General features: G+C 34.1%; 1 protein-coding gene across 1 annotated transcript; it reads left to right on the forward strand.

Annotated features, from left to right (window-relative positions):
• The first annotated feature begins 206 nt into the window (after nt 1–206).
• On the forward strand, nt 207–12,862 carry LOC111048330 (protein charlatan). Its single transcript, XM_039422115.1, has 5 exons — nt 207–539; nt 1,720–1,913; nt 3,720–3,997; nt 5,508–5,863; nt 11,189–12,862. Exons 3-5 carry the CDS (start codon nt 3,749–3,751, stop codon nt 12,153–12,155), a joined length of 1,572 nt encoding a protein of 523 aa, XP_039278049.1. The 5' UTR covers nt 207–539; nt 1,720–1,913; nt 3,720–3,748; the 3' UTR covers nt 12,156–12,862.
• The last annotated feature ends 13,259 nt before the right edge of the window (nt 12,863–26,121 follow it).

Here is a 26,121-nt window from a genome sequence, read left to right on the forward strand (position 1 = left end):
TCAGCTTATCTTCTTTATTTACATTGTCTGGGGTATTTTGTATAGGATTATTAGAAGCAGAGTTGGATATGGAGACATACCCTTTGAGTGGGTGACCACCCTTCGATTTGCACCCACCCAGCGGTCGCCTAGCAACGGGCAGCTCACCCCCTCGCTCCACCAACGGGTCACGTGACTACCCCTCAACCTTCCTCCCGCACAAGTGCACACACAGCGAGGTGTTGTGTGTAGAGTGTAGAGCCAGAACAGAGAGCAGAGCAGGCTGTTCGTTCGTTTTCGATTCCGATAGTTATTTTGATTTGATAAATTCCAATGTGTTTCGGCCATAATTCTGGCAAATAGTATTTGTGAAATTGACATTCCGATGAGAGTTGGATGAGAGTGAGTCGAGGCTTTAGCGATCGATACTGAAATGGACAAAACACAAAACATTTGTGGTGCAAATATTTCTTCGTCTGTACAGATTGCAGTCGTCGTCTGCTAGCTTCTTTTCAACCAATCAATTTTGCAGCCGCTGCACTTGAAAAATGCAAAATCAGGTAAATTTTGTCGGCATCGGATAGTTTTTGTTGTAGTTTGTAGTCTATTGATTAATCTGTTGTTATAAACTTATCGTTTAACCTTAAAGGGTTGATGAACTACAAATAAAATGTGGGCAAACTAGGCATAAAAATGAAGAAATTGTTGTTTGAGTCAAATGATACCGTATCTAACAATCAGAGTGTAGGATATAGAATTATGTTGCAGTATGTTAATCTATTCTTTTATCTTGTAATCGTCTTATTATCGTTTGAAGGGTGACAGTTTATAATTAGAAGGTTTAATAAATAGGCTAATTTATTATAAATATGTTCTTCAAAAGAATAAATGGAAGAAATAATATACAGAAATGTTGACTGATATTATTTTATGTCTGCATCTTGGTGTTGAGACTAGTGATAGTGATATATGGAAGGTTGGATTGTATTTTTTGCATCCACTTATTCGGCTATTATAACCTTATCGTTCAACTCTGAAGGGTTGATAAGTTCAATCAATTACCAATAATCAAACAAATACTTAATCAAACAAATACTTAATAAAAAAGAGATCAATTGATTTATGACAATCAATTATTGTTGAACGATTTTTTTATTGAAACTTAATAAAATAAATGAAGCTCAAATAATATCTACCTTGTTGGGAATTAAGTTAGTTGAGACAAAACAAAATATGGAACTCACCCTACTAAATGTACGGTAGGATTATGATAAACTCTTGATAACGTTATCAATATGAGGTTATGTATGGCTGATAACAAAGTAATTTGTACTCAATATGGCTATACAAGGAAACGTACCGTATAATGTAGAGATACAGTAGGCTCACCGTATGTACTGTATTTAGTCTGAAGCAAATATATCTTAAAAAATTATATTATATAGGAATTGATTTTAGAAATAATAGAAGAATTGCCGCTTATTATTTATTTTGTGAATCCTTTATGAGGATAGGTAATGAAATCTGATTATGGTTTTATGATAATTGTATCGTAACTTATATTTTAATTCGTTTATAATAATTATCATTAAAATTATAATAAGAAAGTCTCATTAATGTTTGAAGCATCAGGTTTTCTTCATTGAATTTTTGTTTTAAATTAATGAATAATTATTGTTGGAAGGAGGAGTACAATTTAAAATGACAGTATATTTTAAATATTGAATTTTATTTTTGCAGAGGCCGGTGGTGTTTGCAATAATGATTGAAAAAAGGAGAGACGATTGATTATTGCATTTGAAAGTCACAACAAAATGAATAGTTTGCTATCGTAGGAATGCCAACAATCGAGAAATAATGGAAACGTCCCGTTACGTTATTGAACTTCAACTTTATTGAACTATATAAACCATCACCTTCAACTTTGGGGAAGAGTAAGTTTTAAATATAGTTCAATATAAGATCGAACTAAGATACTGTGAGGACATGGGAAATTCTTAAAAATTACGGTACACTGAAAAATTATTCAAGAGTGTAATGAATTCGATTGATTTCTGAATTTTAACTAAAGCCTTGCCAACAGGTGGAAATAAATGAGATTGCATTTGTTCAAATGCCAATGAATTTAACATAATAAATATCCAAAGCCTTGCTATCCAATGTATTTGATTAGAAAGAGAATAATCTATCATATAGAATATCATTAGTTCTTATGGGAGAATTCACACATTGATAGAGTGCAAATATATAAACACTCTAATAAGGGAAAGGAGCAATGTCATTCATTTTTTGCAGGGCAGGAATTCATCAGAAATCTCCGGCTTTAGCATTTTTATCGATACGTTACTTCAATTTAAGGGGGTGTGCATACAGACAGTGGCGTATCCAGAAACAAATTCGGGGGGTGAATCATAAAATTGGCAAAGAAAGGCACGTAAACAGGGGATCTGGGGGATATGGAATACACCCCACCAAACGGGGGTTCCTGGGCTCTCCCCCGGAAAAGTTTAAAAATATGCCTTCAATTTTCGAGCGATTTTACGCAATTTCTACTTAGAAACTACGGTACCTAACATTCCATTCAAGTTTTTTGTGTTCAGTAGTAAAATAGAGAAAACGTAGGTGGTGAATGTCGGTTTGAAGTGTTTCTTCAGCAAGTTTAGGAGTCGATCAGCTTAAGGCGATGAACAGACGATTTCCTGTTATGTTTCAACTCATGAATGACGTTTCAAACCCAGAATTTTCATAAATAAAGACGGTATAATTTTGAGTTTTTCACCGGAGCCGATCAGATTGAGATGATGAAAGAAGGAACAGACAATTTTCTGTAACGTTTCAAATTATAAATGACGTTACAACTCATAATTTAAAAAACTAAAGACACTTCAATTTGATTTTATCAGCGAATTCAAAAGACGATCAGATTGAGGTGATGAAAGAAGGAACAGACAAATTTTCTGTAACGTTGCTTTCAACTCATGAATAACGGTTAAATTTAACCTTTTCAGCCAATTTCGGATCGATCAGATTGTGGTCATGAAAGAAGTTAATATGTTTGATAGTTTCTGTATCGTCTAAGTTGAACTTAGGTTTAAATAAAACCATAGAGTGAAAAAAATTATCTAGATTTTTTGTCTCTGATGAAACCTGAGCAAACTCCGCCTGATAAAGAATTTTTTCATTTCATTTCAAATTAAATGTTATGAATAACAGTACAATTTTATTTGTTCAGCGAATTCTAGAGCCTGAATTTGAGGTGATGAAAAAGGTTAATAAGAAAAATTTACATAGCATTTTATGGTAAAGGATATTACAACGTTTTAAGTTGAACTGAGGTTTGAATGATCCCAATCCCAACCAAATTAATTGTTTCTGTAACGTTTCAAGTTTGGAATCACGGTTCAATTTTACGTTTTCCAATTTCAATTGCTCAGTCGATCAGCCAGAAAGGTGGTGAAATAAGAAACAGACAATTTTATGTAACTTTTCAAGTCATGAATGACGGTACAATTTTACGTTTTTCAACCAATCGTTCTGTTGATCAGCCAGATAGGTGATGAAAGAAGGGACAGACAATTTTATGTAACTTTTCAAGCCATGAATGACGGATTAATTTGACGTATTTCAACAAATTTAGGATCTGATCAGGTTGAGGTGATGGGAAAAGGAACACACAGTTTTCAGTATGTTTCAACCCATAATTTTAAAAATTAAAGACGGTTCAATTTGACATATTTCAGCGAATTTAGGAGCCGATCAGCTTGAGGTGATGAAAGAGTCGACTGGCGGCATCAGAATGGAGATGTACGAGGACATGTTCAAGGAGATCACCCGCAAGCTGTATGGAAACAACGAGGACGACAAGGACTCCAACGACGCGGCTGCTGGTGTCCTCAAAATGGTGTCCGCCCAGTTCACCACCTCAGACGACACCTCCAAAAAGGAGGATCACTCCATCAGCTCCTTCAGTTTAAACTCGCTGATGGACAGTAGCTACTCGCAGATGTCTTCGCTACAGGTATGACAAGCTACATTCCAGAGTTTTCCACGAATGGTGTAACAAACGAACACCTTAGATTCTACATGAAATTTGCAACTAAATGTCTTTAGTTTTCTAAATTTCTTTCGATTTTTTCGAAATTTTTTTTCGAAATTTTCTTATATCGACCTTAGTTGTCGAGATATATCGATTTATCGATATTTTTGAAAAACGTCAATACCTAGGAAACTATCAGTCAAAATCTAATTGTAGGGATATGGTGGAAAGAATAAGAAATTTTCAATAATATTAATATAATTTGTTCTTTTGTTTGATGTGTTTAAACTTTTGAAGAGCTTCAAACTGTTTGAAATTTGGCTTTGACCTTGACGAATGTACATTTTTCAATTTTGAGTGTTCTTCAAAAGTTCAAAAACGTCAAAGAACAAGTTATAGTTTGTGTAAAATAAGTTGAGACTTGGCCCTCCATCCGAAGAAATTACAGGGTTGCCAAATCGTGTAAAATTGCAACTTTCTCAAATTTCCAATTCAACGTCAGAATTGTATGTAGAATATCACCCCCGATATCCTAGTAGTGCTAGAAAAGTTTCAGGGTTGAAGGATCAAAAGGAAATTTAACTTTTATGATAAAATTGGGAACATCGCGAAAATTTGTTTTTCTTTTGACTATCACTCCTCTCAGAATCATGGGGTGTCGTATAATAATTTCATATCAAATTAACGGGGAGAATTTCTCCTTTCTATTGGTGTCTGGATAATTTTTATCCGACCTATAGTTATTTCTTAATTAATGTTTATGTTCGTCAATGTCGAGACATTTCGAGCAGAAAACATGAAATTTTCGACATGCTGGAAATTTTTTTGTTTCAAAAGATAAGTAGGTAGTGAAAGCGAGAAAGTTTCTCAGGAATAATTGAAATTATTTAGTAGTGGAGTTTTGGTGCTAGGTGGTTGAAGTGTCGTTGATATATTGCCTTCCAAGCCACGTTCGTAATAAGAAGGTTTCTGTTTCTTGTGTTATGACTGTGATTCCTTTGTTGAAAGCTTTCCGGATTTTTGTGTAGTCTGCAAATTATTTCCAAGGAGTAGAGCTGTCTTATGTCCATCACACCAAACTCATTGTAGAGCTGGTCTGACGGATAACGAGGTGGCCTCTGCTTGATGATCTTCATTATTAGTTTTTGCACTTTTAAGAGGGGGTCAAGGTGCACGTAGTTTGTTCCCCCCATCCTACAATCCCATAGGTAAGCGGAGACTGAACTAAGGAATAGTAGACCATCTTCATGCACTTCTCAGCAATCAATGTTCTCAGCATTTTGAACTTGTAAATGGTCTTTCTCAGCTTCTTGCAGAGGTTATCTATATGATGGTACCACCGTAGAATTGTTGTGTTAATCAAGAATGTATTATGTATCTGATCAGGATAGCAACTCATATTTCTATGAGTACTTGCTCAAGAACAAATAATAAAACTATTTGATTTGATTTAATTCGTATAATAACAAAATTGTATTCGTTTGTATTCTAGTCGTCTCCGTTCAGCAGCATCGATAAACTAGAGGACGACCGTTGGATCAGCAGTGAGGAGACCCTGGAGTGGACCAACTCCAAGATCGCCAGCTACAACTCTGTTCAAAAACTGTTCCGGTGCAACGAGTGTGAGTGCGTCGGTTACCTGTCACGTGTGGCCGAGCACTGGCTGGGCACGCACGCGAACCTGCGCGTGTTCCAGTGTCCGCAGTGCGCCTACTCGAGCGCCTGGGCGCGATGTGTTCGCATGCATTTGGCGCGCCAACACAACGTCTGTCAGGAGCAGAGCGAGACGGGCGCAGTGCTCTGGAAGGAGAGTCCTGTACTTGAGGAGGTTACCAAGTATCTTCAGAGGTGACTACTTTACTTATTTTTCTCAGCCCACAGGTGGACTACTAACATAGCCACCTCTAATAAAAGGCCCTGGCCTACGATATTGCAACGTCGCAGTGTAGGCCTAGAATCTAATACATGATTGGTGAAAAAGATCAGCTGGTATTTTTTAAAATCTTTTTCACCAATCATGTATTACATTCTAGGCCTACACTGGCCTAGTATCATAATTCATAATCCAATGATTAGTAGCATAGCCACCTCTAATAAAAGGCCCTGGCCTTCGATATTGCAACGTCGCAGTGTAGGCCTAGAATCTAATACATGATTGGTGAAAAAGATCAGCTGGTATTTTTTTAAATCTTTTCCACCAATCATGTATTAGATTCTAGGCCTACACTGGCCTAGTATCATAATTCATAATCTAATGATTAGTAGCATAGCCACCTCTAATACAAAGCCCTGGCCTACGATATTGCAACGTCGCAGTGTAAGCCTAGAATCTAATACATGATTGGTGAAAAAGATCAGCTGGTATTTTTTTAAATCTTTTCCACCAATCATGTATTAGATTCTAGGCTTACACTGCGACGTTGCAATATCGTAGGCCAGGGCTTTGTATTAGAGGTGGCTATGCTACTAATCATTAGATTAGATCATCAGATTAGAATTTTCACTTGAATGGTTTATTGAAGAAGATTTTCTACTTGAATATGTGTAACGCTAGTTCGCCTCCATGGTGCACATTGGGTAACGCTAAATGGACTAGCAAATAATGGCGGTCAGACAAACTTATGTTCTCCTGACCAAAAACTACACAACATCTCAAAGAAATTGATGATTAGGAAAATAACAACTAATATGATTAGGAAGTAACAACAGGCTTGGCCCAAATCTATTCCATTCCCAAATTTTGATAAATTGATAAAATGTCCAAAAAATAGGTTATGTTTCTACTGTAAAACGTTCAAGTTCAATTTTCTTCCAAAAATATATATATAAGCTAAACATTTTGAATTTAGAGAAATTAAAACACCAAACGTACATATAGTCTTATAGTGTATATGTAGACATTTGAGACTCATGAGCTTTATAAGCGTTGTGTATCTGCCACACGCTAAATAAAATAAATAAATGAAGAATATGAACTCTAGCCTCCATTCACTCAGGATACTGTCCAATTATTGTAGCCAGAAAACACTGAGTACCATCTACTTTGCCAACATTCATTCAAATTCATTTATCCGCCATAAAATAATACAGATTCTCAACTGTCTTTTGGAATAGGCCTCTATGGAGGAACATCTCTTGGAAACTTGAAAACTGTTCATATTACAGAAAACAAACAGTGAGAATCATCATAAGATTAGGTTTCGGAGAGTTTTTATGAAAGAAATTTGAAAGCCTTAATATCTTGACCATTATACACCGTGATTCAAAAAGAATACCACAACTTTGAAAATCTGTTTAATCAAGGAAACATAATAGAAACTGGGGTTGCAAATCAAAATAAGTTTTTCCCCATTAGAAAACAAGTTCACAAAAGTTCAATGTGAGCCCCTCCAGACACTCGAGTGATATCAATACCATACTCGAACTCGTTGCACACCCTCAGTAGCATATCGGGCCTAACAGTTTGTATAGCTGCTGTTATTTCTTGTTTGAGCTCCTCAATGTTAGCTGGTAGAGGCGGTCGATACACCTTATCTTTAATGTACCCCCATAGAAAAAAATCGCAGATGGTGAGGTCAGGGCTTCTTGGAGGCCAGTGATGAAGTGCTCTGTCTCGAGCTGCTTGGCGGCCGATCCATTGCCTCGGATAGTTTTCATTCAAATAGGCGCGGACAGATGAGTGCCAATGGGGTGGTGCTCCATCCTGCTGGAATATTAAACTAAAAAAAACTTTAGAGCTTCCTCGAATCGTTGACAGATAGTGCTCCACTCTCCGTTTATTCTTTGCAGAGTTATCAATTTTCAAAGTTGTGGTATTCTTTTTGAATCACGGTGTATAATAGAATGTACTGATTATAATATGATAATAGAATAAATGATTATATAATAGAATGTATGTATCCTGACTCTAAAATTTAAAAATGAAGAATAAGTTAACAATGAGTATCATACATGCTCAAGAAGAACTTATGTACTTCAGCAACACAGAAGACAAACGTCTTTGAAAAACGTTTCTCCTAAATGGCAGCTAAATTATTCAACCAGCTACCAAATTAATTTCAGAGAGAAGGATGATGCGAAAATGGAGGGAAGGTATTTGAGAGTATTTGAATAAAGCATGTATTGTATCCAAATGTCTCCACTTCATTCTACTGTACCTTGCCGTTCTAATATGTTCTGACACATTTGAATACAAGCACCACTTTTTAACACTCAGCTACCTTCTCTGACACACTTTATTCCTATGAGAAAATATGTCTAGAAATGTATGACTCTCTTGGTTTTCCGACACTCCAGAAATAGATACTGTCTTCTTCTGCAGCTTCAATCAATCGATTGGTAGGCAGCTTTCCATTGTTTCAGAATAGAATAGAATGACTTGTTTATTGGTTGACATGGCGAAGTTTGGACGATAGCATAGTTTTCTGTTCCAGAGCTGTACTTTTCAGTTGGATGTAGCTCTGGATCCCAAAAGCTTTGGTAACTTGCTTCAGATATTGTAGCAAGTTACAATATTACATATTATATTTATCACAAGTTACATATTATATTGGGGTGTTCCACGAGCCCTTTGTCCAATTATTATACCTTCCAGTATTCTAAAAGTGAATTCGTTGTGTCTAAATACATGGCCAAGCCAAGAATGCCGTCTGTCCTTTAAAATACCCAAAAGAGATAGCTTTTCCTCAGCCCTTTGAAATACTTCCTCATTAGTAATTTTATCCGACCATCTCAGCTCGAGCATCCGTCACCAGCATCATACCTCAAAGGCATTTAGTGCTCCTTCCAATAACAATAGTCCAGGTTTCTAAGCCATAGAGTGCAATACTCCAAATGCAGCTTCTTATTAATATTTTCCTAATTTGTGAATTGAGACTATTTGAGGAAAGGACATGGCATGCGCCGTTTACTGATGAAAATAGCCTTTGCTTCTCTTATATGACGACTTATATCATATCTGTCTCTTTCATCTTCAGAAATGGTACTACCAAAGTATTCAAATTTAATATATAATGTATGTTAAATCTCACTTCGCAGGTCAAGTTTTTAATTCTTTTTATTCACGTATTTAAGTCTTTAATAAGGATTCATTCATTCTCTTTTTTAATCACTTGTTCAACCTTACTATTTATGTTAGGTTATGTCCTCCAGTTTGAGATCTTAATCATAACTTGTCAAGTACAGTTTACATACAAGTATTTTTGACTATTGAATGATTTTTCTATTCCCGGCCTTGTCAACTTTTTCTATTCCCGGCTTTGTCAACTCAATATCATACTTTAACTCTTGATTGACCTATGTCAAGTTGTTAGGTTGCTTAATATTTTTGTAACCCCACTTTCATTTTATTGCTTTTATTATCTTTAAGTATTCAACTTGAGTTACCGTACTTCTTAGTAATCAATTCTTAGTTATTTTTCTATATTTTTGGATCTGCACTTGAAGTTTAGGTGTAATTTCAGTTTTGAAATTTCATATCTTATCCCATTTGTTAATATTTAGGTATTAACCTAGCCTTTTCTCTTTTTCACTTTCCTTCAGAATCACATTTCTTTAATTACCATTTAGAATAAGTTTATCTGTGTTTCAATGATGAAACTTCAAATTTGTATATTTCATAATTATTATTAATTAACTCCAGATTGTTTTAGGTTCACGGACAAACATTTGTTTAATCCTGGTTATTGTTTCGGTATACTATTTTCAATAATTTTTCTCTTAAATTGATTTATTTTCCTTAGTTTCAACCTTTAAATTTTCAGTAATTTAAAATTCCTGTAATAATTTTTTATTGAGCTCTTCTGAGTGTCATTTTCAAATAATTTACTAGTTTTCTATTATTTCAATTTTTCAATTTCATTGTTTTCTTGGTCTGAATAATAATTGTCAACTTTTTAGAAATTTTGGATTTAAGTTTCAATTTAATAGCACTCTTAAGCATTTGCACTTTACCTTTTGTTCTCTAGGAATTTCTTATGAAATTTCTATTATTTGTTGTTGATTATTGATTTAATTGCAATATCATTCATATATTTTTTGATTATCTATTGTAATTAATTCCACCTGACTTATATTTTTTACCTTTTTCAATAATAGTCTTTTGAGCATTAAAATTGCTTATTCAACTACTTTGGTGTTGACAACCTTTTTTCCTCTTATCTACAATCCCTTGAGCTACCAAAGGTGCCATCTACCCTTTTGCATGGACAAGCAATTGGCCAAGGCAAGTGCATGCACAAGGGTGCACCGGTATTTATTATATTAATTTTTCTGTCCATCTATTCTAATATTATTTAGCCTTTCAATCATTTTCTCTATCTTCATTCATTTATACAGTCCACTAGTTCACAGAAAATTCAATAATGTATGAGGTGTTTTTACTACAATAATTCTTTGTGATTACATTTTCAAATAGCACCACCAAAATACTTAGATGGAAGATATGAATTTTTCCTACAGTTACCTTGAAACGTGACCATTCCTGCACTGATTACAGAACGCAAAGAATCACTTTTCCGCACTTGTGCGCAAAGTATTACTTTGCGTACTCTTAATACTTTGCATATTATCTTGTAGCCATCCCAATCAGCTGTTGACATTGTTAGCGTGTATTTTGAATGCGAATTTGTTCTAAGTTATAATTTTTCTGATTTTCAAATAAATAAAAATGAGAATTCATTAAATTATACATTTTTAATATTATTAATTATTTTAAATAATTTTTTTTCATTCATAAATTGATTGGTTGAAAAATTATTTAGAAATTAAGATTTACTCAAAATTATTCAAATTTTCAAATTAATTGGATCATTTTAATTTTTAATTTCAATAAATTATCGATTATCAATATTTTCAATTGGATTATCAAGTTTGAAATGAATTAAAGTTGTTATTAATAACAAAATTATACAGACAAACATTTGATGGATTTTAGCCATCATTTTACCCATAATCAACCACTTTTCATATTCAATGGTAACTGTAGGAAAAATTTAATGTTGAAATACGTGCGCAAAGTTCCTCTGCTGCATTCAAGAAACCATTCCCCCCTCGCCTGCGGCTCGTGCGTAAACGTTTCTTTCGGTGCAGCAAACTGAAACTTTGCGCACTAGTTGCACAAATAACTATTGTATGTGTGCTATTGAATTCTAAACGATTTTATTTATTTGTCAGGTTGAAGGCGAAGATCGAGGATGAACATGTGATGGAGGAGGAGGTGGAGGAGGAGGGGGTGGTTGAGGAGGTGGAGGAAAGCTCACAACCACTACTAATACACGAACAACCAGAAGAAGAACAACTGGAGGAACAACAACTGGAGGAACAACAACAACAACAACAGCTAGATCCGTCACCACCGCCTCTGGAACAACCTCCCTCACAACCGGAAATACTCGCCATCCCTTCCCCACCATCCACAGTGGAGTTCATAGTCGAAACGAAACCGGCCGAGGTGCAAACGGACAGCCCGAAACGGTACAACTGCGCGTTCTGTCACTACGCCACCGATCGACGCGACCTCTACACGCGCCACGAGAACATCCACAAGGAGGAGAAACCGTTCTTCTGCTATGTCTGTTTGAAACAGTTCAATCGGGCTGATCATATCAAGAAGCATTTCCTGCGCATGCATAGGGATCAACCGTACGATATGAACAAGGCTAAACGCGAGACTACGACAACTAGGGGAAGGGGCAGTGGTAGTTTTGAGGTGGTAGTGGAGCCTCCTACACAGATAATACAGCAACGGATCATCACGACCCTGGAGTTTGTAGAGAAACCGGCGGAGGTGGAGAGGGAGGTGGTGCGGCAACCGCTCAACATCCCCGGGTTCCCTCCCACGGTGAGGTTGGAGCCGGCGGAAGTGGTGACCGCGAAGAAGCCGCGCAAACGGCCCGAGAAGAAGTACTCGTGCAACTACTGCTCGTGGACCGGGGTGGACAATTGGGTGTTGAAGCGGCATCTCAACACGCACATCAAGCCGTTCACCTGCAGTATGTGTGAATACAAGGCGGCGCGTAGCGAGCGGCTGGCACTGCATGTGTTTAAGGTGCACAACAAGTATTTGTGCTCGCGGTGCAGTTTTCTGGCCGATGATCAGGATGCGTTGAGCGCGCACCAGGATGCGCAGCATGGCGTGTAGTGACGTCATTTAGGTGATAGGGAAAGTCGCATTTAGTGAGGTCCACGTTATAATGGCAGTGTTTAATTAGCAATGGTATTGCTATCCTTGTCTATCATTCAACAAAGCGGATAGCGCTATCTCTTTCTCGCTTTGCTCTGTTGTCAGATCGTCTTTTAACAATGTAGAATGAACAAATTAATTCATCTTAATTATGAAAATTCATTATTGAAAAATATAGTTTCTTGCTTAATAAAATATAATTGAATATTTTAAACGAGAATGAACCGTTAATAGTACATTAATCAACTACCGTTTGTTTGTTTGTAAAGCTTCACAGAGACTCTAATCAGAGTATAGGAATTGCCAAAAATTTATAATACATGGAGTAATATAAAAAAAAGAAAAAAATGACACAAAGGAACCCTCCCTACACACAAACTCTTCTGTGGTATAGAATACTCCAAGCATCAAAAAACTTTTCAACTCCTCAAAAACATCGACATCTTCACAATTTTTCAAATGAGTAGGAAGCTTTCTAATAAATTCAAGGCCCACATATGTAGGTTTGTTCTCAAAAACAGCTGTTCTGTGATACAGTGAAGCATAGTCTCCTCTATTTCTAGTATTGTATCCATGCGAATCAGCATTTCTAATCATTGTCTTTCTTCTAACATTCAGAATCACCTCATATATATAAATAGAGGGAACGGTTAGTATGCCTAATTCTTTGAAGTGGTTCCTACAGGACTCTACCTCTGATCGCTGTAATAGCTTTTTTTTGAAACTTGAACACCCTCTCCAAATTCTGGCACGACTCACCCCCACACAATAATGGCATAGCGGATGTGTGACATTATGAGTGAGTGGTAGACTGCCGTCTATAGAAGGCATTGACAAGACAGAAGATCGGCAACGTTTTTCTCTCATCTTATTACACTGCCATTATAACGTGGACCTCACTATAGATGGTTCAGTCACGACAAAAAGCTCCCCATAAAGCTGCCTGCACATGGGGACAATAGTAGCTTCAAAAATACAGAAAAGATAGCATAACAAGATATCCCATGGTTTATGGAATTCATTCAAAGTTTGGAAGTTTTGTATCAAATTATGGTGCTGTGTATCAAGTTGAAATGATATTGTATCATATTGTGTCGATACTGTATCATGTTTGGTGATACAGTATCATTTATGGAGATACCGTAGAGAAAAGATAGCATAAGAAGGTATTCCATGGTATAAGGCATCTATGTTTCAAATTTCACTGTTCTCGCAAGCCTATAGGCCTAGTACTAATTACGTGGATATGGTAGTCTCACATACTGTGCCGTTCATACACTTTCACCCGGCCAAAACAATAATTGACCGAGCGAAGTGAGTGCTAAGATTCAAGTCGCCGGTTTTGCATTTCTCTTTATGTTTATATGTTTCTTGTTTTCATGTTTATATTAATTTATGTTCCGCATTTACCACGGAACGCGACAATAGATTTTCATGAAATTTGACAGGTATGTTCCTTTTTCAATTTCGCGTCGACGTATATATATAAGGTTTTTTGAAATTTTGCATTTTAAGGATAATACAAAAGAGGAGTCTCCTTAAGCCAATATCACCGTAAAAAACACTACAAAACAGAATTATTTATCATAAATCAGCTGTCGAGTGGATTATAAATTGCATGCGTCATTGCATGCAATTAATATCTCAATGTAACTTGGTAAAAAATGAGGTGTTGTGTGGACTGTTAATTGCATGACTCATCGCATGAAATTTTTATGCACTATTGATTCCATGCAATAACGCATGCAATTAATAACTGAAATAACATTGTCTCTCGACCTTTCTCTGCTTCTAACTCGGTCTGACCTGTTGCCAATATGTCTTGTAGAAAATTAGCTTCTGATGTTAGCATTTCTGATACACCAACCCCAACAGCCATTAGCCGTTTTCACACCGATATCTCGCCGACACGACATACAGGCAGAATTTACTCTGATGGACAGTATAAGAGGAGGCTGTCGTTTATAACGGCGCGAGGTCTACTGTTCACAGACCTACTAGTAATAATTATAGACAGAAGTCAACAGTAATCGAATTGAGTTAACAAAAATCGCCTTGAAATTTGTAACATAAACGACCTATTTCCTTAAGCTATATTTTCTCTATGCGTCAACTAAGTAGTAACAACTATAGTAGGGTTTGTGTAAACAAGTTGAGACTTGGCCCTCCATCCGAAGAAATTACAGGGTTGCCAAATCGTGTGAAATTGCAACTTTCTCAAATTTCCAATTCAACGTCAGAATTGGATGTATAATATCATTCCCGTTATCCTAGTAGTGCTAGAAAAGTTCCAGGTTTGAGGATTAAAAGGAAATTTAACTTTTATGATAAAATTGGAAACATCGCGAAGATTGTTTTTTTTTTTTTTTTGAATATCACTTCTCTCAGAATCATGTAGCGTCGTAATGAGTAATAATTTTATATCAAATGAACGGGGAGACTATCTCATTTCTATTGGTGTCTGGATCATTTTTATCCGACCCATAGGTATTTTTCAATTAAAAATTATGTTCGTCAATGTCGAAACATTTCGAGCAGAAAACATGAAATTTTAGAAACTTTTTTGTTTTAAAAGATAAGTGGGTGGTGAAAGCGAGGAAGTTTCTCAGAAATAATAAATTATTATTATAAACGTACTCGGAAGAACGTATTTTGGCCTCTCAGGAGTTTCAAAGTCAAGGATAGCGGCTGAATGATGTGCCGCCATATGCTATCAATAGCTGGGATCAACATATTCAAAATACAGAACGATTGAAAAATTCAGCAACTGCAAGCCAGATGATCATAATAATAGTGGAAATTACAACCTCGCCTTGAATAATCCAAGCGGTGTTTCATTACAGCCTTTTTAGAGGCAATCAGCTGCTTGCGTATCTTGCCTAAATTGCCAGCCTTTAGCATACAATTTGGTACACAATGCATACCATGCAGCCACTCTTCTAACTTTAAAATTCATTTGAAACCAAAATACGATCTTCCGACTACTTTCAACAATTGAAAAAGCAATTTCAATTATTTCTGAGAAACTTTCTTGCTTTAACCACCCACTTATCTTTCGAAACCAAAAGTTTCCAGCATGTCGAAAATTTCATGTTTCCTGCTCGAAATGTCTCGACATTGACGAACATAATTATTAATTGAAAAATATGTATGGGCGGATGAAAATGTTCCAGACACCAATAGAAAGGAGACAGTCTCCCCGTTGATTTGATATGAAATTATTACGCATTACGACGCTACATGATTCTGAGAGAAGTGATATTCAAAAGAAAAACAAATCTTCGCGATGTTTCCAATTTTATTATAAAAGTTAAATTTCCTTTTAATCCTTCAACCCTGAAACTTTTTTAGCACTACTAGGATATCGGGGATGATATTATACACCAATTCTGACGTTGAATTGGAAATTTGAGAAAGTTGCAATTTTACACGATTTGGCAACCCTCTAATTTCTTCGGATGAAGGGCCAAGTCCCAGCTTGTTTTACACAAACTATATAGTGACGTCCACGTTATTGACCGAACGTAGTGAGGTCTATGTTCCAACTCGATTTGCTTTTATCTGTCAAGAGAATATAATTTCTCATGATTACCACTGCAATTTATTCCTTTATTTCTTCAATTTCAAGATTTTTCTCGGGACAGAACCATCTAATAATAGTTGACGTGGCATTTGTTGTTGATAATTTCAGTTATAGTGAAATTCACTCACTATTATGAAACTTTTAGCATTCGTTGAATAGGAAGCAATGATGTTATACTACATAAGGCTGGTCACACACCGATTAGTCAATATAAGACTAGTCACGTTCAGTCACAATACTTCACATAGTTGCTTATGGAGTCATGTCTAATTGCAATGACTGATCAGTGGTGTTGCGTCATAAGCAGCAATGTGTTGTATTGTGACTAAACGAGACTCTTGTCTTGACTAATCGGTGTGTGACCAGCCAACAGTTCAGAGTGGATGTCACTACACAATAGTAACAAGTCATTGTCATTCGTTATTTTCTAAATATTTTTGTTTTATTGTGTTACCATTTTGAGAGGATATTGAGATGAGAAGAGGTTGTCACATCTCAAAATTATGGAATTATAGAGAGATCTCGAAGTATAGATTATCTGGATGTTTTAATAGATTTGTGGTTGAGTTTTTTATGCAATAATTTACCATTCAAAGAGGAAAACGTACATATAGTCCTATATGACAAATTCAATTGGAACATAAACTATTTAGGATAAAACATCAAGTTGTCTCGTTGAACAAACATTAAACTTGTACCAAGTACAATATTGAAGTGGAAGATTTGTCAGATTAATAAAAACCATATAAAAACTTGTAGTAAAATAACCTATGGTCGAAACTAATCGTTAAAATATTTTCAAGTTTTTAATAAAGGGTACAAGTTTTTATATTGTTTTTATTAATATGAACAAAAGTAGCCCATATATTAGGGCAGTTTGCACAGTGACAGTTTAAACTAAATTTCATTTTAAACTCGACTAAATCCGTATCAAGCCTCGTTTGTTATAATTTGTTTCATTTTGAGTTTAAGCCACCAGCTGATTATATTCAGTTTAAGCTTTGACTGTGCAAACGGCCCTAAGTGAAGTGATTTTAAGATTTGTCAGCTATGAACAACATAGAAAACAAAGTAAATATTCATTGTGTAATGAATATACTATGTGTTTTATGATTATACCAAAGATCAATTAATATTCTGCGGTTATATTTTGTTGTAAGAGATTGTATAGATTGAGTATTAGCATCACTTTACATAAATTTATTCCTCATGAAATGTTGGGATTTCAGTGAACTTACTGTATAAAATGAACTTATAATAAGTTCACTGGACTCTTATGAATTAAAAAACCAATAATTGTGAACAAGAATTTTATAGTTGTTAATTATTGTGAAAATTTGTGTAGTTTACATAGAGATATCTGGAACTTTTGCAATAGTATATATACCGGTACAACCAATTTACATCGAAGAGTATTTTTATGGCTCATTAGAATTAGATGTTTTAGCTTTTTAAAATTTCCGTAGCACTAAGTAGGTGTGTATTTTCTAAAAGGGTTTTTAATCATTTATAAACGAGCAATAATAGATGTGTTGGAACACAGATTTAGTTCAATATTTCAGAAGACAACAGCCTTTTATAATACTATGCAATATTATGTGGATGGCTCTAAAGTGATAATATTATCTAGTAAAAGTAGAGATCTTTGAAGAAACATATTTGTAACGCAACAATTATTAAATTTTCCATGATTATAGTATACTTGAACATATTTTAACAGGTTTCCAATTAATATGTTGGTGCTTTCATCATCTATGGCTCATGATTCTTCTATTTCATAAATAGGATTTTTGTGATTTTTAAAATCATAAAACAATAGTACTTGCTTTCTCACAACGTCACAACATTTTGAACTAAGAAAAAGTCAATTCTATAGAGGATACCGTAGTTTATCAACTCATTAGCTCTATAAGGTTTCACCAATGTCTTTATATATTGTGCAATCTATTTAAGTGCATTATTTTCGACGATATAAACAGGTATGAATGAATTGTGAATGATATTTTTCTAAGATTGTATCTAAATATTAAGATTGGGTATTTTGCAATATTAAGCTACTAAATCAAATCAACATCACCCATATTTTCATCACATTAAAATTAAAAATCAAGAAGCATCCACCGTTCATTGATAAAAGAAAACTTTAGCTCCATTCCAATATTATGAATATTTGAAGAACTCTAATTCTATCGTTGAATATGTATTTTTGATCTCAAAACTGGAAGATTTACATGTTATGATATCATTTTTTTATTGTTTGCAATATGAAGATATTTTTATATTTATAATCACTGTGAAAATTGCGCTTATTATTTATTATCAACTTCTCTAGTCATATTTATTCTGTAATTAGATATATTATAAACTGGCAGTTACATTCAAATAGTAAGAATAAAGAGATTTTTATTATGTCAGTTATGTTCGTCCCTTTACTCACCCATTGCATGGCAGTTCATTGACCGAACGTAGTGAGGTCTATGCTATAACTAGGATTTGCTTTTGTCTGTCTGTATGTAACGCGATTAGGGCCAAACGTGTTGATAGAATTCGATGAGATTTGGCAGGAATATTCCTTTTTCAACTGCGCGTCGATGTATACACAAGGTTTTTTTGAAATTTTGCATTTTAAGGATAATATGAAAAGAGAAGGAATTCCTCCATACTCTGATATCACTATATCATATAATCTACTTTGAAGATAGGATAAATCGGACTATAGAATAATTCATAATCGATCAACTGACAAGTGGATTATTCATTGCATGCATTACACAGATGTCTGGCCGTGTCTATTTCTATGAGGTAGGGTTTCAATATTTTTTATGATGCGTGCCCATCAGTATCAATATTCTCACATTTGAAAAACAAATTTAATAGGTGATTAAAAATAAAATAAACAATGAATCAATGAACTAAATAATGCTGAAGAGATTATAATATTTTTAATTGAAAAAAATTAATTTAAAGATAGTTAAGATTTATATTAATAAATATTTTCAAATATTCATTTATGATAAATATTTTCATCAGATGGAAAGATTATCACGGAACTGGATAAATTATCATATGGGATACAAATTCAAACGTGAACTGAGTTTATCAAAGACCTTAAAGAGATATCTTTAAGGTCTTTGGAGTTTATTAGCATAAGTAAGTTTTTGATCTTGGAAAAAACAAATAACAGTTTTCAAGAGTAAATTATGATTCAACTGAATTATTAACTAGAACAGGTGACATCAGATACTTGTGGATGAGAAAACTGCGTGAGGTCTACTGTTCACAGAACTAGACTAGTATATAGTATGCTATAATCCATTGCATTTTTGATTTTTTTGAAACACCAAGTTCATTGTCACAAACATAGGAATCTTGAAAGTGGAAGAGTTACTTTATCTGAAACATTCAAATTTTCAAAACTTTCAAATACGACGACTCTACAGGTGCATACAGATATACGCGCCGCGAACATGAGCAATTCACTTTTAATCAGCTGATGCCAAGCTTTTTATATCTGTATCTTACAGTTTCTGTAAAAATACAGATATAGTCAGCTGATTAAAAGTGAATTGCTCATGTTCGCGGCGCGTATATCTGTACGCACCTTTAGATTCCAGCCGCATACAGTGGATATGTTCAACATTATTGTATTTTTCTAATAATATTAGTGTTCCAATCTGAGTTATAAAGCATCAGGTAGAGTTCCAAAAAATTAGCTTCTCTGAAATTATAGTAAGACGAGTATTCAAACAGCCCCGGAAATTGGACCGGAATTTTGGATAATAGAAAAGGATCGCTAGAGAAAAAACTATCTGGAATTGCGGATATTTTAACTCAAATAGCTACTGTATCAGCTGTTTGTAAGTCGGAACTGGCAATAGCCTAGTCCTTGCACTTAAGATGATGATGATGATGATGATAACGAGTATGTAGGAAAAGGTACGGAGGCATTTAATAAAATTAGTTTTTAAACAAGGATGATGAAGACCCCTGGGTGTAAAGGTCATATTCAAAATTGAATTAGAAATACATATACGAGATATGATGAACTGATAACTGATACAGATGGACAAAATTGGAAGTTGCATTCGTACAAATGCTAATTAATGAATAATTATTAGATGAAAATCCCAATTAAATGCTGTAAACCACCCTGAAGACTTCTGCTACTTTAAATATATTGACAACAGGGTAAACAGCTGGATGGAATTTCCGACATGAGTGATTTACAGCATTTAATTGGGATTTTCATTTAATAATAGTTATTAACTTTGTTGAAGTTCTAACACTGTGTTACTAGTAAATATTTGAAAAAAACATTACTTTTGATTGGAGTCTTGAGGAATGCATTTCACTCCTGAAGAGGAGCTTCATCAGCCTCAGGCTAAGTGTTTTTTCAAATATTTACTAGTAACACAGTGTCAGAACTTCAACAAAGTTATTATATAGTGTTTCGTCATGGAAAGCAACTTCAATAATTATTAATTGAAATCCATAAATAGAAAACATCATGGATTTTTGCAAAAGTTCAAATCGCTCAAACTCTCAGGAATGAAAGTACTTGACGAGAGGAACAACAATATGTCATCACATTGGCGAAATTCACTTCTATTCTTCAGTTATAAGCATTTAAAGATGAGTGATTTCTCTGATCTGTGATTGGAGCAAAGATGTTATGTTTCAGTGAATAACTCACTCTGTATTGTAGCGAAACGTCTCATATTATAGCACGACACTTGTTAGGTCAACCTCTATCCATAGCCCGAATATCAACCAAATCTGGAGATTCGCATTTTTTATGAAATCCATGAATAAAAAAAACATCCTGCAAAAATTATTAAAAATTAAAAATGCTCAAACTCTCAGGAATGATAGTACTTGACAAGAGAAACAATAATATGTCATCACATTGGCGAAATTCACTCCTATTCTTCAGTTATAAGCATTTGAAGATGAGTAATTTCTCTGATTTCAGAGTGGAGGTGAGATTTTATGTTTCAGTGAATAACTGAAACACAGTTTTACAAACACAAACAGCATTACAAACACACACAGTTGTAATGCCAAAGTTGTAAGCTACTATAGTGAGGTCCACGTTATAATGGCAGTGGAGAAAGATAAGAAAACAGTATTGGCGATTCTCTGTCTTGCCACTGCCTTCTATAGAGGATAGCTCATACCGGTATATCTGATATAATACCAACTTTTCATTCTTGTTTAAAAAGTCAATTATATTTTCTTCGACAAGAAATTTTATTTTTAAATTATTAAAAATAATACAATTGAGATATTCCGTTCATGAATAATTATATTTCTAAATTGTTGAAAAAAAATCTGACAATGTTGTAGATCTAGAGAAGGATAGCGCTATCTGCTTTGTCGAGTAATAGACACGGATAGCAGCAACATTATTAATCAAATACTAACATTATAACGTGGATCTCACATATAGGTACAGTACAGTATAGAACCTCGATGAACCGGCCGAAGCACCAATAAGCAAATTAAACATGATAAGGTAACAGAATAGATACAGAAAGGAAACTTGTAATCAAACGCCTATCTAACCAATGCTTTTTACATGACGCCAATACTAAACACGTCACGTGACCTTGGGAAGTTCCAATCCTGGTCTTCTGATTGGCTCGTGGCAGTGAACGAGATCAATTGATCCGGATCATTAAAGTGATCCGAGCCTACCATCAATACTATTATGATGCGGCGCTTCCTAACAAGATGGCGGATCTTGGCGTCAGGGTACTAGCCAAGTTTCCATACTGTATGTATACTGTGATAAGGTGCTTATAGATATACGCGCCGCGAACATGAGCAATTCACTTTTAATCAGCTGACTATATCTGTATTTTTACAGAAATGTAAGATACAGATATATAAAAAGCTTGATTAAAAGTGAATTGCTCATGTTTGCGGCGCTTAAATTTGTACGCACCTTTAGAAGTGAACATCATTTCTATTTTAGAATCCATTCGGAAGTTTAAAAAAATATTTCAATGCAATAAATGCATGGTAGATGAAGAATTCTTCAGTTTTGAGGTAGGAAATTGAATAAACACTTGCATTATAATTTATTTATTGTACTTTCTTCAGAACGCTCAACAATTCAATAAGTAGTTAACAAAATGATCAATAATTAATAATCTAATCCAAATAGAATATAAAATTTCTAGTTCAGAGGAAATGTGGAATATTTAAACAGAGCAATCAATTTGTAGGATTGTGGTTGCCAGGGTGAAAATTATATTGGCTACAGCACCAAGGTTTCAACTTTCATACAAGGTGTGAATAGTTAAATTACAACTAATTTTAATTATTGTAGAATTGAAAGTGTATATGAAAAATATATAGTATAAAATTGGATAAATAATAGGCAATAGATTTTTAATCTTGTTTAAAGAATAATTGAAAGGTAACACAATATTGGTGACATGAAGAAGAATTAGCTCAATATAAGAACATGTATATACAAGCAACATATGTATATACGGCAGGTTGCAATATGAGATTATCGTTCAATACTATCACCATAGTATACAGAGTGTTCCACGAAAGATGTGAACACCCGGAGACCATAGATAGATTCTGCATGAAATTCGCAACAAAATTCACAAGTAAAATTTTCTTATATCGAACTTGGTTTTCGAGATCTATCGATTCTTCGATATTATTGAAATATGTCTATTTACAGTCATCAAGACATCACTAACTATAAAAACTACCAGTCAAAATTAAATTTTAAGGATATGATTAGAAAGAGGAACAATTTTCCAATAAGTTTCATAGAATTTGTTCCTTTGTTTGAGGTTTTTGAGCTTTTTATGAGTGCTCATCCCGTTGAAAGTTACAAAAGTACATTTGTCGAGTTTGAAGACAAATTTCAAACAATTTTCCCTCGATGATTTTTTTCAGGGTATCAATATATTTTCAATAATGGAAAAAATCGCCATTTTATAAGTTTTCGTATGAGTATAAACATTTTTATTGCAAATTTCATGTAGAATCTATAATGACCTTCTATTTCGTGGGATACTCTTCATAATTCTGTTACAGAAACAAGCATTAAAAATGCCAATTTAAAGCTCATTTGAAAGTTAGTAAAAACCTATTAAAACAACTGAGTTGTGAATTAATATCATTGGTAGATTTATTTTTATTCTCGTGCAGCCTCAAGATATTTAAAATATATATATATATATATATATAAAATTTTTTAATTATTAATTTAAAGATATATAAAATTTCATTTTCAGATGCCACACACTTTACACCAACATTTATTAAAATGAACTATTAATTTTAATATTTATTCTTCTATTAATTTACTCAATTTTAGTTGATAACGATGCCCAAATGGGTCTCAGACTAGTGCCTTACATAAGAAACATATTGCCTTAGTGTAGCAAGTTTTGCTTGAATAGAAAGTCAGTAACTAACTATTCTCATATTGACAAAATATAATACTTGTTCATTATTCTCAACATCTATAAATAATAACTATTTTCATAGTTCTATTAGTGAGCGAGTGAGTTGAATGGCCTAGTCCCTTCAGGATTATAGTGAGTTATTTCACATACTTTGTTATCTTGTAGAGTCACACTATGTGATGTATAACTACACAATAAGGTGATGAAATATTTTAATAAGGCTACTTGAATGTTAATTAATATAGTAATAACATAGTACCCTTTAAAAATTCGCTTTTTGAAAAAGTACACTACAAATGGCTCCAAAGCTGAAACTAGTTATAAAAAGTTTTTGAAAAAAGTACTATTTTAATTAACAAATAAGGTAAACATAAAACGAAAAGATTCCTCTCTCGATTTTTTCCTACTGAAACTAGTAAGTTAATGAGATCATCAATTTTGAATACATCAAATTAGGGAATATTCTTCAAATGTCTTCAACACATTTCATGATGTTTTCAAAATTAAATAACTTACTACTGTAGTATGATAGGAAATTATTGAGTTAGATAGATAAATAAAACTTAATTTTACAAATGATCTACCTCCCAATTCAATTTACAAAAAACCATCAATAATAATAGAAGATGACTATTTTGAAACGTCTGATTTATAAGAAAGCTATTATAATACTATGATTAACATATATAAAATATTCTTGTTACTGAAGTAGAGAGAGAGAAGTGTTTTATATATTTGTTTTTAAATAAACCTACATTTAAATACTAATTAAAGTCTATTAACCGAGCCAAACTTATGTTGTAACTTTCAATGAAGTTATAATTCAAAGTACACAATTTCATTTGATAAAATCGAGTTACTCTCAACTATTAAAAATAACTATCTTTCAAAATATATATAATATAATTATTAAGTAAGTATATGTACAACCTTCCTGCTATGTATGATACAAAGATAAATTCAGAATATCCAGTAATTTTCAACAGTTTTGAAATATTTTCAAAAATTGTTCCGGATACAAAAATTAGGAATTTCCAACTTTGGTTGAGTGTTTAATCCTTTTTGTATGAATTTTATATCTGGTAAAATATTATATTCACCCCCTTCCCCACAAAACACCGCTAAACTATGGTGCAAGCCAATAACATTAATCAGTTCGTTTCAAATCTTAGATTCGTCCAAAATGAAATCTTATAGAATGTACAATTAAAATTTTAGTTACAGTGTGTCCAGTGTATCAAACCAAAAACAAAAAAATCATTCAACAAGTTTAATAGATTTGTAAAAATGTTACACATTTTTTATAGTTCTTAACAGTCTAAGACTGGACACAATATTAAGGCAACCTTTTCCTACATGAATAACAATATTCTAGTTGAATAATATTACAATGTATCAAAATAACTACGTGATCTATGTAGCACTACATACTATTTACAGTGTTGCATTTAGAGTTGTTTTCAAACTTGTGCTGATCTTTAAAGTAGAACAAAATTGATCAAGGAATATCTTGAAAATGTTTCATATTTCCTCTATTTTATAAGATTAATATTGTCTTCTAGTTTTAACTTAGGATAACAGATTGTGTGCTTCAGTGGAGTCAGCTTCAATATTAAACTCCAATGCTATGAGTAAACGATATCGAATCTGTAAAATGGAAGAAAAAATCATTGATTGCCAACTTATTGCAGTAATTTTGTTGTATAATATGAATTATCAGAGTATCTTTCAAAATTGTATAGGTGTTGTAGAAGGGGAAAATTATGTATTTCAGTATACATTCACACACTAGAATGGAGTGTGTGAATGTATACTGAAATATATACAAAGTGCGCCAGAGAAACTTACTTATTTGATAAAAATCCTGCGCGGTCTATTGGTCGTGTAGAGAGGCATGAGGGGGCGCAACTGGAAAGTTCCCAAATTTATCCTCCCTCAAGTAAGTAGCCATCATGCTCTGGTCTTAAGAGCAGCGGGCCTTCGCAGTTGAGAGTTTCTTTTCTAATGGTCGATCACTTGTTGATACGCTACGCAACGTGCCTTCCGCGCTCGATTTGAAACTCCTTCTCACAGACTCGTTCCTAGCCGCGGTTAAATACCTGGTTCATGTCAATCTTAGACCAGTTATAGAATAGACACGCTGGGAAGTCTAGCCTCTGAAGCCAACATATACTGTCATATCGCTCCATCGTGACGTCAGCATCGGATAGAAAACTTTCAGATTGTGTCTATTTCAGATGGAAGTAAATTATTATTTATGGGAATGGTGAACTACCGCTTCGCTCCCGCTGAAATAGACACAATCTGCCATGGAAAACAATGTAAACAAACTCTACAGAAAAGTTTTCTATCCGATGCTGACGTCACGATGGGGCGATATGGCAGTAGATGTTGGCTTCATCGACTTTCAGTTTGAATATACAATGGGGCATGTCTATTCTATAACTGGTCTAAGATGTCAATCGACCACGGACCATAGCAAACCTCAAGAACAACATTCGCGACGCCATTGCCAACATACCGATTGATATACTGCAACCAGTGGATACAAATTTCAAAAATCGATTTCATCAGTGTATGTGCAATGGGGGTCGCCATTGATCTGATGTCATTTTCAAGACTATGACAAAAATAGGGTTATTGTATTCACATATGAAAAAAAAGATTAAAACAATAACTAAAGTACTTTTGTTTTTATTGGCCTTACCTTTAAGTAAGTTTCTCTGGCGCACCTAATACTAATAATAATGACGGAGGTTCCACCTCGCCTGAATATATCATTTAAGCCGTCAATGAGCCTTACGACTGTCATACTTTAGCCGGGGCCGACAATTTAACGTGCCCATCCGATAGCACGGGAATGGCATGGTCAAAAACTTTAGATATATACTATTCCCGTTCT

This window comes from Nilaparvata lugens, chromosome 2 (assembly GCF_014356525.2).
Source record: "Nilaparvata lugens isolate BPH chromosome 2, ASM1435652v1, whole genome shotgun sequence".
NCBI lineage: Eukaryota > Metazoa > Arthropoda > Insecta > Hemiptera > Delphacidae > Nilaparvata > Nilaparvata lugens.